A 14961-nucleotide genomic window follows, 5' to 3' on the forward strand; every position below is an offset into this window, starting at 1 on the left:
TTGTGAGTCCGTGGAGTGCAGCATACCAGGCCTCCCTATCTGTCACCATCTCCTGGAGTTTACTCAAACTTGTGTCTATTGAGTCAGTGATGCCATCCAATCATCTTATCCTCTGTCATCCCCTTCTCCTCCTGCCTTCAATCTTTTCCAGCATCAGGGTCCTTTCCAATGAGTCAGTTCTTTGCATCAGGTAGCCAAGGTATTGGAGTTTCATCTTCAGCAACAGTCCTTCCAATAAATATTCAGGACTGATTTCCTTTAGGATGGACTGGTTGGATCTCCTTGCAGTCTTTAGTCTTTGGAGTGGGTTGGCATCTTGAAGATCTCCTTCTAGTTTTTGGATGTCTCAAATATTAGTTTTGGGCACAAAAGAACTGTACCTTGTGTATTTAGCTCTACAGGCAATACTTCATTCTAGATTTACACTCTGATTTCTCCAAATCAGGGCCAACTCCACAAAACCAAGTTGTGTGCAAGATAAAGTTAAGGCATACCAGAAAATCAGCCATCAATTAGAAAACAGTTTTTAAAAAGCCCCAAATTTCAGGTATCAGGACCTGAACTTAAAACAGAAGGAAATATAAAGAACTTAGTACGTGCTCAAAAAATGCTGCCCTACTCAGTGCTCTGGAACTTTTGTCAATTTGAGGACTTAGTTCCCATGACCCTTATTCAATGACATTCTGTCACTCTTTTGATCATCCAACTTACTCAGCATCATTTCTAGCTAAATACAAAATTTTCTTCCCGAAAACATTTTCTAATTTCTTCTTTCTTTGGTAAATCACTACTTTCTCTCTGCATACTCATGGTGAAATGTCTGTTGAGCCTATTAGTGGGAAATATGTGCATTTCCATGTGGAAAAGATAACCGTTGTTAAAGCATAACCACAATACCCTTCAGTTCAGCTCAGTCACTCAGTTGTGTCCGACTCTTTGCGACCCCATGGACGGCAGGATGCTAGGCCTCCCTGTCCATCATCAACTTCTGAAGCTTGCTCAAACTCATGTCCATTGAGTCAATGGTGTCATCCAACTATCTTATCCCCTCTGGTGTCCCCTCATCCTCGTGCCTTCAATCTTTCCCAGCATCAGAGTCTTTTTCAATGAGTCAGTTCTTCTCATCTCATTGGAGTTTCAGCCTCAGCATCAGTCCTTCCAATGAATATTCAGGACTGATCTCCTTTAGGATGGACTGGTTGGATCTCCTTGCAGTCCAAGGGACTCTCAAAAGTCTTCTCCAACACCATAGTTCAAAAGCATCAATTCTTCGGTGCTCAGCTTTTTTTATAGTCCAAATCTAACATCCATACATGACTACTGGAAAAACCATAGCTTTGACTAGACAGACATTTGTCAGCAAAGTAAGGTCTCTGTTTTTTAATAAGCTGTCTAGGTTTGTCATCCTGGAGGATGGCATGGCAACCCACTCCAGTATTCTTGCCTGGAGAATCCCCGTGGACAGAAAGGCCTGGTGGGCCCATGGGGTTGCAAAGAATTGGACACGACTGAGCAACTAAGCACAGGTTGGTCATAGCTTTTCTTCCAAGGAGCAAGTGTCTTTTTATTTCATGGCTGCAGTCACCATCTGCAGTGATTTTGGAGCCCAAGAAAATAAAGTCTGTCAGTGTTTCCATTGTTTCCCCATCTATTTGCCATGAAGTGATGGGGCCAGATGCCATGACCTTCAGCTCAGTTCCGTTCAGTTCAGTCACTCAGTCGTGTCTGACTCTTTGCGACCCCATGAATTGCAGCACACCAGGCCTCCCTGTCCATCACCAACTCCCGGAGTTTACTCAAACTCATGCCCATTGAGTCAGTGATGCCATCCAGCCATCTCATCCTCTGTCGTCCCCTCCTCCTCCTGCCCCCAATCCCTCCCAGCATCAGGGTCTTTTCCAATGAGTCAACTCTTCGCATGAGGTGGCCAAAGTACTGGAGTTTCAGCTTCAGCATCAGTCCTTCCAATGAACACCCAGGACTGATCTCCTTTAGGATGGACTGGTTGGATCTCCTTGCAGTCTAAGGGACTCTCAAGATCTTCTCCAACACCACAGTTCAAAAGCATCAATTCTTCAGTGCTCAGCTTTCTTTACAATCCAACTCTTACTTACATCCATACATGACTACTGGAAAAACCATAGCCTTGGCCAGATGGACCTTTGTTGGCAATGTAATGTCTCTGCTTTTTAATATGCTATCTAGGTTGGTCATAACTTTCCTTCCAAGGAGTAAGCGTCTTTAATTTCATGGCTGCAATCACCATCTGCAGTGATTTTGGAGCCCCAAAAAATAAAGTTTGACACTGTTTCCACTGTCTCCCCATCTATTTCCCATGAGGTGATGGGACCAGATACCATGATCTTAGTTTTCTGAATGTTAAGCTTTAAGCCAACTTTTTCACTCTCCTCTTTCACTTTCATCAAGAGGCTTTTTAGTTCCTCTTCACTCTCTGCCATAAGGGTGGTGTCATCTGCATATCTGAGGTTATTGATATTTCTCCCGGCAATCTTGATTCCAGCTTGTGCTTCTTCCAGCCCAGCATTTCTCATGATGTACTCTGCATATAAGTTAAATAAGCAGCGTGACAATATACAGCCTTGACGTACTCCTTTTCCTATTTGGAACCAGTCTGTTGTTCCATGTCCAGTTCTAACTGTTGCTTCCTGACCTGCACACAGGTTTTTCAAGAGGCAGGTCAGGTGGTCTGGTATTCCCATCTCTTTCGGAATTTTCCACAGTTTATTGTGATCCACACAGTCGAAGGCTTTGGCATAGTCAATAAAGCAGAAATAGATGCTTTTCTGGAACTCTCTTGCTCTTTTGATGATCCAGTGGATATTGGCAATTTGTTCTCCGGTTCCTATGCCTTTTCTAAAACCAGCTTGAACATCTTGAAGTTCTCGGTTCACGTTTTGCTGAAGCCTGGCTTGGAGAATTTTGAGCATTACTTTACTAGCGTGAGAGATGAGTGCAATCATGTGGTGGTTTGAGCATTCTTTGGCATTGCCTTTCTTAGGGATTGGAATGAAAACTGACCTTTTCCAGTCCTGTGGCCACTGCTGAGTTCTCCAAATTTGCTGGCATATTGAGTGCAGCACTTTCACAGCATCATCTTTCAGGATTTGAAAGAGCTCAACTGGAATTCCATCACCTCCACTAGCTTTGTTCGTAGTGATGCTTTCTAAGGCCCACTTGACTTCACATTCCAGGATGTCTGGCTTTAGATCAGTGATCACACCATTGCGATTATCTGGGTCGTGAAGATCTTTTTTGTACAGTTCTTCTGTGTATTCTTGCCACCTCTTCTTAATATCTTCTGCTTCTGTTAGGTCCATACCATTTCTGTCCTTTATCAAACCCATCTTTGCCTGAAATGTTCCCTTAGTATCTCTAATTTTCTTGAAGAGATCTTTACTCTTTCCCATTCTGTTGTTTTCCTCTATTTCTTTGCATTGATCGCTGAGGAAGGCTTTCTTATCTCTCCTGGCTATTCTTTGGAACTCTGCATTCAAATGGGAATATCTTTCCTTTTCTCCTTTGCTTTTCGCTTCTCTTCTTCTCACAGCTATTTGTAAGGCCGCCTCAGACAACCATTTTGCCTTTTTGCATTTCTTTTCCATGGGGATGGCCTTGATCCCTGTCTCCTGTACAATGTCATGAACCTCCGTCCATAGTTCATCAGGCTCTCTGTATATCAGATCTAGTCCCTTAAATCTATTTCTCACTTTTTCTGAATGTTGAGGTTTAAGCCAATTTTTTCACTCTCCTCTTTCGCTTTCATCAAGAGGCGCTTCAGTTCCTCTTCGCTTTCTGTCATAAGTGTGGTGTCATCTGCATATCTGAGATTGTTGATATTTCTCCCAGGAGTCTTGATTCTAGTTTGTTCTTTATCCAGTCCAGCATTTCACATGATGTACTCTTCTGGAAGTTAAATAAGCAGGGTGATAATATACAGCTTTGACGTACTCCTTTCCCAATTTGGAACCAGTCTGTTGTTCCATGTCCAGTTCTAACTGTTGCTTCTTGACCTGCATACAGATTCTCAGGAGGCAGGTCAGGTGGTCTGGTATTCCCATCTCTTGAAGAATTTTCCAAAGTTTGATCCACACAGTCAAAGGCATCAGTGAAGCAGAAGTAGATGTTTTTCTGGAATTCTCTTGCTTTTTCTATGATCCAGCAGTTGGCAATTTGATCTCTGGTTCCTCTGCCTTTTCTAAAACCAGCTTGAACATCTGGAAGTTTTTGGTCCGTGTACCATTGAAGCCTGGCTTGGAGAATTTTGAGCATTACTTTACTATCGTGTGAGATGAGTGCAACTGTGTGGTATTTATAACATGCATTGGTATTGTGTTTCTTTGGGATTGGAATGAAAACTGTCTGTTGTAGGTTTTTCATTTGTGATAATCATGGGGTTCATATATGTTTACCTATAATAAAGCTGGCAGTCATTTAAGTTCAAATACATTCTAAAAGATCTATATTTTTACTTCCCTTCCCCACCTTTTTGATGTCATATTTTACATCTTCATGCTTATCCCTTAATATGTGTAGTATTTATAATTTGTTTTACAATTTTTTGTTTTCTCATCTTCATACTAGCTTATTTCAGTGGTTGATCCCCAGTGTTTACTATGTATTTGCCTTTTCTAGTGGGATTTTTTTCTTTCCTAAATATTCTTACTTCCATTCCATGTAGGGAAGTCCTTTTAACATTTCTTAAAGAGTGGGTTTACTCTTGATGAACTTCCTTAGTTTTTGCTTATCTGAGAAGTTCTTTATCTCTCCTACTCTAAGTGATAACCTTTCTGGGTATCCTAGGTTGCAGGTTTTTCCGCGTTTAGCACTTTGAATATGTCATGCTACTCCCTTATGACCTACAATATTTCTACTGAGAAATCAGCTGATAGCCCTATGGAGGTTCTCTTGTATATGACTCTTTTTATTCTCTTGCTGACTTTAGAATTTTCTTATCTTTACTAGTGCTATCTTAATATTTTGGTATGGTGTCGTTTATCTTACATGGAGCCCTCTGTACTTCCTGTACGTGGATGTCTGTTTCCTTCCTCAAATTCAAGATATTTTCAACAATAACTTCATCAAAAACAGTTGCCATCCCCTTCTTTGTCTCTTTTCCTTCTGGGATCCTTATAATGTAAATGTTTGTGTGCTTAATGTTACCTCAAAAACCTCTTAAGCTGTTTTCATTTTTAAAAATTTGTGTTTCTTTCTTCTTCTTTCTCTTTTGACTGTACTTTGAGGCATGCAGGATCAAACCCATGCCCTCTGCAGTGGATGTGTGGAATCCTAACCATTGGACTGCTAGGGAATTCCCTAAAATTTGTGTCTCTTGTTACTGTTCTGATTGGGTGATTTCCATTATTCTATCTTCCAGATAAGTTATATTTTCTTCTGTATCACACAGTCTTTTAATCATTCCTTTACTGTATTTTTATTTCAGCTATTGAATAATTCATTTCTGATTGGGTCTTTTTATATACCAAATTCGGGTTTCCTGCCTTGCAGGCAGATTCTTTACCATCTGAGCCACTAGGGAAGCCCTTATATTTTCTACCTGCATGTGACATTTTTTTCAGTAGATCTTTTCCTTCCCTAATTCAGTTAACATTTTTATAACCAATGCCTTGAACTCTCTATCTGGAAAATTGTTTATTTATGCTTCATTATTTTTTTCTGGGGTTTCTCTTGCTGTTTTAGTTGAGTATTTCTTCTGCCTTTTTCACTTTGGTTAACGTTCTCTGCCTCTGTCAATCAGGTATACAGTTATGTACTATAGTACTGAAGTAACGTTCTTATGTGGGAGTATCCCTGTGTAGGCTATGTGCGCCCAGTGCCTTAAATGGGAGGGCTGAAATTAGGTGGACATAAGTCACATTTTTCTTCAGAGTATGCTGGCGTCTCTCACCTTGGTATTGAGTGTGGCTGGAGATGAATGTTCTAGAGGTATAGCTGGAGTGAGGTGGGCCTTCCACTCTGCTCCGTGACCGTCACTGCACTACTGGGAGCAGGGGCTGATCCCAAGTTCCTGAGACAGAAGCCTTGAGGGTCTGGCCCAAGCTGGTTCTCTTCCCTTTAAGTGTGTGTATTCCCTTCTCCCCACACCGGAATCCTTGCCCCGAGAGCCGAGGTGCTGAAGCCCACGGGGCCTATGGGTTCTTGTGTCAGGTGGACTGCAGACAGAGGCCCCTGGCTGTCTCCACGGTGCTGCCCGTGCAGGTGCCTGTGAGTGTTAACTTTACTCTGCTCAGACTCAGCCTGGGCTGCAAGTTCACTTTGTCCCTCACAGGTCATCCCTGACACTAGACCTTCTGCCTGACCCCCTGCACTTTTATGGAGCCACAGAGCAGAGCAGTTGGGACCCACAGAGATTCTTGTATTGTGAGTGACTGCCATCAGAGTTCTGGGATGCATTGGTTTGTTGCTTGAATAAGTGCCAACAATGGCTATTGGCACCTCACCCGGCCTCTACCCTGGAACTGGGTCACCTGTGTCCTACGGTAGGTTCTTTTCCCTGGTTATGATTGCTCCAGACCCCATCTGCTACCTCATTCTTTCCCTGCAAGGAAAGGCCAAATGTACCAGAAGGCTTCTAATGATCAGTTACTGGGTCCACCCCATTCCTGATGCTGCTCTGTGAGCCAAGTCCAGACATAGCCCTCCTTTGATACCATCTCTGAGAAACACAGTGGTTTACAAAGGCAAAGAGGTTTGCTTCCTCCAAGGAAAACTGCTATTGAAGGGTTGGGGTGGAGGGTGAGGTGGTGGTTAGGGATTCCTGGTAGATAAGCAAAAACCATTTTCTTGCATGGAAGAAAAAAAAAAAAGCCCTGAACAGATTAAAAAGGAAGTAGTAATTATTATCTGCTGGGACCATTATCCATGGCAGAATGGCAATGGTTGCTATTTCCTAAGATGGAATGAAATTACTTAGTGTAATTGCTTCTGAAGACATAGCTCTTGTTGCTCACTTAAAAGACTCGAGACAGAGTTAGAAAAAAATGACCCTATGATTAGACTTTCAGAGTAGGCAGGTTCCTAACTGTGTGCCATTCCCAGTATGCTTTCAGGCGGGACAGCTGTTTATGAAGCTTCTATTGCGTGCAAAGTCATTAAGTTCACCAGAACTTATGATTTAATGGTTCCCTCATCCTTAGGATTGCTAAAAGTGCCTTTGTTCTGGTATTGTCCTGTATCATAGTTATTAAGTGGTGTATATAGTATTATTTTACATAATTAAGAAAGAAAAGATCTTTGTGATTCCAGTGTATACTTCAAAACTAGCTGAGAAGATGCTGTGATGTTGATTTAGGCATTGATGGTCCTCTGGTGTATGTTTAGAAAGACATAATCACAGGGAGCAAAGTAACAGCTTACTTGAGGGGTAACAATTGTAAAGTAGACCTTACTCTTCAGATAAGGGTTCCACACTTGCTTTCAGGGGCTGTCACTTTCCACTTTCCCGGGATTGAATATCATACGTGGGAAGTGACAAATAAACATGACTGTAGAGGCATCTATACAACATGGAGTGCTTTGTGAGGGGAGGGAGTGTGGTGGGCAATCCCTGGGGCCTTGGGGGAGCCGGGTGTGGTTCTGGGCAGCGCGAAGCTTCTCGTCATCACCCTGGGTGCAGCCGGGCCCCTCTTACAGGGACTCATGATATAGGACACTTGGTGCTTCTAACTTCTTTTCAGCACTATCACCTATATCCAGAAAATTAATCTGTGCAGCACTCCTATCCCATTACCCCCATTTTACAATTGAAGGACACATTTGGCTCAAAGTCATGCAGGAAGGTGGTAGAGCCTGGACCCTCTGTTTCCAGGTGTTTGTCTTGTAAAATTTCTAACAGAAAAATTGAGAGAATGGCTGGCAGGCCCAATGTGGCCATGGCTGTTGACTTGTATATTGTCTCTGACTACCTTCATGGTATAAGGGCGGCTCTGAGCAGTTCCCACAGAGGCCATTTCAACCTGAAAAGCTGAAAATATTTCCTACCGGCCCTGTCTATAAAGGTTGTACACCTGAGTTTTACTCTCTTTTCTCTTGACCTACCGTTTGATATATTACATGTAATATATTACACCAGGGAAGGTGGGGATTTCCCTGGTAGTCCAGTGGCTAAGACTCCACACTCCCAATGCAGGGGGGCCCAGGTTCGATCCTTGGTTAGGAAACTAGATCCCACATGCCCCGACCAAAGAGTACATGTGCCACAGCTAAAGATCTTGCACGTGGCAAAGAAGATCCCACGTGTTGTAACTAAGACCGGGTGTCACCAAATGAATAAATATTAAAAAAAACCCAAAAAACTTCTGAACTGGTTCAGCATATAAATAATCTGCACAAATGGACATTTATAAAGAACTATTTATTCATTTATTGATTTCTCTTTATTATTTATCATTCATCCCACTTTTCCTCCCCTGAGATCACAGAAGACATCGCAAAAGGCTTCACAAAATTAGCAGCCATTTCCCAGTGAGAACGTGAAAGGGATACTTTGATTCTTTTTTCTTTATTTTGTTTGTGTAGGGATATTTGTGATAGTGTAAGTGTCTGTTTGGTGAATCTGGGATAGCAATATAAATGGACACATGGGTGGAGCTGTGAGTGAGCTCACCATTACACAACTTTTTTCTCGGAAACAAACTCTCCATGAGGCCCCTCTGCATCCAAGGGCAAAAGGGCCAAGTACACGAGGGTCTCTGCTCCTTCTTCTGGGCTTTTGGGGACTTTGGGTCCTGCTGTGTTGGTTCTCACCAGCCCTGGGCAGCAGGCATTCAGGAGGATCTTGTCCCCTCCTCTCTGCTCACTCAGTTTCCTGGTCTGGATTCTGGACAGGACCGTGACGCCGATTTTTGTTACTCCATATGTGGTATTGGGCCAGCCCTCCTTCCTGTGCACCCCGCTCTTTGTGTCTTCCACAAACTTGTTCATGAGCCCCACCAGCTCTTCCTCCGAGATGGTCTCACTCCTCAGTTTCTGCTGCAGTTTTTGGTGTGCAGGTTTTAAAAGCTGCAAAGTGCATTCTGCTTGACATATGTACCACTCTGCTAAAACACAACACAAATCATTGCCTAGAAGGGTGAGCACAAACATGAATAACCAATTTGCTGGGGTGTTGGACCTCAAACTTCCATTTGATGGCCAATTACCAGTTTCTGTGAGATTAGTTAAGACTGCTTATACAATAGAAGTACACGAAACAGCCTGGTAGCTTGTCATAGCCATGAAGTCTAGGATGATAGAGAAAGAAATGCTCCAATGGGGATGTCAGCATCCAGATTTACTGGTGCCTGGAGGGTCTGAGGGCAGGCGGTGACATCCTCTCTTAGTTCACTTATCCCAGATGCCTGTAAGGTGAAGCTACATGCTGTCAAGACCACTCCTGCTTGAAATTTGACAAGGTCAAGCAGAAGCCCTGGGAATATCTATGGGATATGGTCATAAGATGTGGTGATGAACTGAACCTGTTGGACATGGCCAGGCGCGGGGTGTGCAGGGCCTTTTCAGGTACAGCTGACCAGGCTGGGGGCCAGCAGTGGTGGGACAGTATGGGATGGGGGGGGGGGTCTGTCACAGCCCAAAAAGCCAAGACTGTGTTCCAGGGTCCAGTGCTGTGACTACTTGAGAAGGAGGCCCTGCTCCTTTCCCTCCCTCCTAGGAGGGGCCAGATGTTCCAGAAGGTTCCTAATGACCACTCCTGATGGCACCCCTCCCTGCTGCAGCATCCTGAGCCAAACTAGGACACAGCCCTCTCTTGATCCCACCTCTGAGATACACTGTGGTTTGCAGGGTGGAGTGGTGAGATTCCTCCAAACAAAACTGCTTAGTGAAGGGACATTAGGGGACTAGGGATTCCTGGCAGAGGAATAAAAATCATTAGAGGTGCTTCATGCGTGCATGTGTAGGTCTCCAAAAAGAGGAAGGAGTGCAGTTATTGTCTTGTGCTGGGTCCATCAAACCCATAGAATCGAAATGGTTGCTTCTTCCTAAGATGCAGTGAAATTACTTAGGGTAACTGCTTTGAACTGTGGTGTTGGAGAAGACTCTTGAGAGTCCTTTGCACAACAAGGAGATCCAACCAGTCCATCTTAAGGAAATCAACCCTGAATATTCTTTGGAAGGACTGATGCTGAAGCTGTAGCTCCAATACTTTGGCCACCTGATGTGAAGAACTGACTTATTGGAAAAGACCCTGATGCTGGGAAAGACTGAAGGCAAGAGGAGAAGTGGGCAACAGAGGATGAGATGGTTGGATGGCATCACTGACTCAATGGACATGAGTCTGAGCAAGCTCCAGGAGATGGTGAAGGACAGGGAAGCCTGGCGTGCTGCAGTCCATGGGGTCGCAAAGAGTTGGACACGACTGAGCAACTGAAAAACAACAACAACTACTTCTGAGGACATAGCTCTGCCTGCTATCTTGATAGAAACTTAGCTTGTTAAAGACTTTGGTCCTGTGATTAGACTTTCAGTGTGGGCAGGCTACCTGACTGTGGAATTCAATGTGTCCCATATGGAAGAGTTGTTTATGAACCTCTTACTGTGTTCAGGGCCATTGACAGGAATGTTGTATTTAAAAGTTACACATCCTTGGGTTTGTTGGAAATGTGTACATTTTGATTTGTCTTAGGTCACAGTTAACAACTGGTTAATCACATGGGCTTTATTTTTCTGGAACTAAGGATGCATGATCATTGTGATTCCCCTGTCCATTTCCAAACTAGCAGATGTGATGCTGACTGTTGATCTAGACATTGATAATCCTCTGCTGTCATATGGTGTGGGGTGCAGGGGGAGGAGGGAAATAACAGACTAGTTGAAGGCCTACAGTTGTGAAGTCAACCTGACTCTTCAGGAAGGGCCCTGCCTTTGCCTTCAGGGGCTGTTGCTTCCCCAGGGCTGACAATCAGAGGTGGGAAGTGACAGGTAACCATGACAGTAGGGGCGTCTGTACAACATGGAGCTTCTGTGCATTGGGGATGTGGTGGACAGCTCTTGGGGCCTTGGGGAGCCAGACGTGGTCCTGGGCAGCAGGAAGCTTCTCGTCAATGCCCTGGGTGCAGCTGGGCCCCTCTTTCAGGGACTCATGATATACGATACTTGGCACTTCCAATGTATTTTCAGCACTGTCACCTATATCCAGACAATTAACCTTTACAGTACTGCAATCCTATGACAGTTCTCCTCATTTTACAATTTGAGAGGATACAGCTCATGTGGGATTTTGCTCAAGATCACACAGGAAAGGTGCAGAGCCAGGCTTTTTTGGTTCAAGATGTTTATCTTGAAACATTTTAAGTAGAAAATTGAAAGCATAATAAAGTGGATACCCAGGTGTCCTCCCAACTAGGTTCAACTGTGATGAATATGTTACTCTAGTTATGTGTTCCACTTCTGTGTATAGTTTGCAGAAGCATGCTAATGTTTCAGACCTCCTGATACCTCATCCCACAAAAATGACACATTTACCCTGAAGAGATTTCACAGTGATCTCTCATACCCATCATACCATCCATTGTCAATTTTCCCCATCGTCTCAGATTCTTGTAGGATGTTATCTTTCATACCAGCGCCCCCTCACATTTCACATTTACAATTGTTTTTTTTTCCCAATGAGTTTGGCACTTACAGGCACCAGAGCAGATGTTTTCCCCTCATGATGTGGTCCATGTTACACTAGAGGCTGGTCAGCTAAAGCTGGCAGACCCAATATGGCTATGCTTGTCAGCTTCTATATTGTCTCTGGCTATTTTCATGGTGAAAGAGAGGAGGTGAACAGTTCTCACAGAGACCACTTGAACCTGAAAACTAAAAGTATTTCCCATCTGGCCCTATTGATGATAATTCTTTCCCCAAGTCATACTCTCACTTTCCTTGACCTACATTTTGGTCTATTAGACTTCTGAGCTGGTTCGGCATATAATCAGTTGGAACAAACAGACATTTATAAAGAACCATGTATTTATCTACTGATATTTATTCATTATTTGTCATCCATTCTTCTTTTATTCCCTGGGATCACATAAGAAATCACAAAAGATCTCACAGAATAGTAGCCATTTCAAAGTGGCTTTGAAATTTACATCGAAGTAGGTATGTTTTGATTTTTTTCATGGGGAGATATTTCGAACACTGTGTTTTCTTAGTCTAATCAGGACAGGTAACAAAGTGGGGCTTAGAGCTTTGGGTAGAACTGCGGCATGAATTGCCATTTTGCAACTTTTTTCTCATGGACAAACTGTCCATGAGGCCCCTCGGCATCCGAGGGCAGAAGGGCCAAGTACACAGGGGTCTCTATTCCTTCTTCTAGGCTTTTGTAGGCTTTGGGTCCCCCCATGTCGGTTCTCACCCACCCTGGGCAGCAGGCATTCAGGAGGATCTTGTCTCCTCCTCTCTGCTCACTCAGCTTCCTGGCTTGGATTCTGGACAGGGCCGTGATGCCGATTTTCGTCACTCCATATATATTATCATCCGGCCAGCCCTCCTTCCTCTGCACCCCGTTCTTTGTGTCTTCCACAAACTTGTTCATGAGCCCCACCAGCTCCTCCTCCGTGATGGTCTCACTTCTCAATTTCTGCTGCAGTTCAGGGCTGCAGCTTTCAAGAGCTTTGAAGCCCCATCCGCTAGACACATTCACCACTCTACCTAAAATGCAACACAAACCATTATCTGGGAAGGTATATATGATAATAATGAATACCCAATTCGCTGAGATGTTGGTCTCGATTCCCACTGGAGAGCCAGTTACCAGTTTCCAATGAGACGTAGGGGGTCTGGGGATCAGAGGCAGGTGGGCCTAGATCTTGTCAGAAACACTGCAGTTTGGGCTCAGGCAGACTCACCTTGGGGTTTCATTAGAGGCAGGAGTTCTGTGCATATATCACGGGTCCCAAAAAAATTTGTTTTCATGGTCATTTCTGCCTTAATTGGAACTGGCATGGAGTCACTAACTTTTAGGGCAGAAAAACAAACAAACAAACCAGGATTAATAAATATAAGCCATATGGTAAAAATGCTTACTTGATACAGTATTTTTTCCTGTGAAATCTGTTTTAGTCTAAGAGGTGGGTAGAATTAGTGAACAGTATTGTAACAGTGGGAATTTTGCAGTTTGATGTATGCTCAGTCACTTAGTCCTGTCTGACTCTTTGCGACCCCATGAACTGCAGCCCTCCAGGCTCCTCTGCCCATGAGATTTTCCAGGCAAGAATACTGGAGTGGATTGCCGTTTCCTTCTCCAGGGAGGAAGTTGGTTACAGTTTGATAAAGCCGTGTATTTATGTAAGATGGCATCATCAGGGGAGGCTGAACGAAGACAGCTCAGGCAATCTCTCACTGTACCACTCTCTACAATTTTTTATTGGTTTCAAAGCAAGATATACCCAACTGATCCTAAGTTCAATGAGATCAATACTGAAAAAATCCTGGGCGTTGTCCTTAACACTGATATCAAAGCTATTGCAAGGCCTTCTTGCTGGAAAAGCTTTTAATCTCGGAGGACCTGCTCTCCCTGTGACCTCTGGCCTGTGCTCCATCTCTAGGGAGGGGGTTCTAGATCCCACAGCAGAGGTTCAGGCAGGAGCCCCGCCCCGCCCCGTCTGGCTCCCCTCACAGTGGCTATAACGCCCCCAGCTCCCACCCACTTACACGGGAAGGCGATGCCCGCGTTGTTGACCAGCACGTCGAGCCCCCCGTACTCCTTGCGCAGGAAGTCGCGCACGGCGCGGATGCTCTGCAGGTCAGTGATGTCCAGCTGGTGGAAACGGGGGCTCAGGCCCTCCGCCTGCAGCTGCTGCACGGCCGCCAGACCCCGCGCCTCGTCCCGCGCCGTGAGCACCACGTCGCCCGGGAACCGCCGACACAGGTCACGCGTGATGGCAAAACCGAGGCCCTTGTTGGCCCCGGTGACCAGCGCCACGCGGGTGGAGGACATGGCCGGTGTGCAGGGCCCCTTGGAGTAGAGCTGACAAGGCTGGAGACCGACGGGGTGGCGCGGCGTGGGACGTGGAGACCCGTCACAGTCCCGGAAGGCAAAGAACTGTGTCCTAGGCTCCAGTGCAGTGACTAGTTGAGAAGGAGGAGGCTCTGCCGCTTTCTCCCCGCTTAAGGAGGGATCAAATGTTCCATAAGGAATAAATACCACTCCTGGCTCCACCTCTTTCCTCGTACTGTCTTCTCAGTCACGTCAGAGCACAACCCAGTTTTTTTCTTTAAACTTTTTATTTCATGTTGGAGCATAGGGCTTCCCTGCTGGCTCAAATGGTAAAGAATCTGCCTGCAGCGCTGGAGACCCGGGTTGATCCCGGGCTTCGGAAGATCCCCTGGAGAGGGAAGTGGCTACCCATCCAGTGTTCTTGCCTGGGGAATCCTGTGGACAGAGAAGCCTCCTGTGCTACCTTCCACAAGGTGGCAAAAACTCTTTACAAAATTAGCAGCCACCTCCCAATACTTTGATAGGGATACTTTGATTCTTTTTTCTTTCTTTTGTCTGTGTAGGGAAATTTGTGACAGTGTAAGTGTCTGTTTGGTGAACCTGGGATAGGAACATAATCAGACCTATGGGTACAGCTGTGATTGAGCTCACACACAACTTTTCTCTCGAAAACAAACTGACTGTGGAGCCCCTTGGCATCCGAGAGCAAAAGAGTCAAGGGGTCTCTGCTCCTTCTTTTGGGGTTCTTAAGGCTTTGTGTTTGCCCCCACCCTTGTCAGTCCTCACCCACCCTGGGCAGCAGGCATTCAGGAGGATCTTATCTCCTCCTTTCTGCCTAATCAGTTTCCTGGCTTGAATTCCAGACAGGACCGTGACGCTGATTTGTCACTTCATTTATATTATCCGGCCCGCCCTTCTTCCTGTGCACCCTGCTCTTTGTGTCTTCCACACACTTGTTCATGAGCCCCACCAACTCCTCCTCCGTGATGGTCTCACTT

The 14961-nt window shown here is 44.9% G+C and overlaps 1 protein-coding gene across 1 annotated transcript; it reads right to left on the reverse strand.

Moving 5' to 3' along the window:
• Nucleotides 1-11987: 11987 nt before the first annotated feature.
• On the reverse strand, nucleotides 11988-14148 carry LOC122675575 (carbonyl reductase [NADPH] 1-like). The gene is made up of 3 exons (XM_043874497.1): nucleotides 13678-14148; nucleotides 12873-12980; nucleotides 11988-12675 (listed from the first exon to the last, which is right to left on the reverse strand). The coding sequence occupies exons 1-3, from the start codon at nucleotides 13961-13963 to the stop codon at nucleotides 12206-12208; spliced, it is 864 nt and encodes a 287-aa protein (XP_043730432.1). The 5' UTR covers nucleotides 13964-14148; the 3' UTR covers nucleotides 11988-12205.
• Nucleotides 14149-14961: the final 813 nt, after the last annotated feature.

The sequence above is a fragment of the Cervus elaphus genome, chromosome 19, assembly GCF_910594005.1.
Source record: "Cervus elaphus chromosome 19, mCerEla1.1, whole genome shotgun sequence".
NCBI lineage: Eukaryota > Metazoa > Chordata > Mammalia > Artiodactyla > Cervidae > Cervus > Cervus elaphus.

Excerpts from the sequence above, each read along its gene's own strand:
- LOC122675575 (XM_043874497.1), bottom strand. The coding sequence starts at position 13,963 with ATGTCCTCCACCCGCGTGGCGCTGGTCACCGGGGCCAACAAGGGCCTC. Across the intron at positions 12,981-13,677 it reads CGCGGGCATCGCCTTCCCGT|TTAGTGACTCCATGCCAGTT; the intron begins GTAAGTGGGTGG and ends CTGCCCTAAAAG. Across the intron at positions 12,676-12,872 it reads GCCTCTAATGAAACCCCAAG|GTAGAGTGGTGAATGTGTCT; the intron begins GTGAGTCTGCCT and ends GTTGCATTTTAG.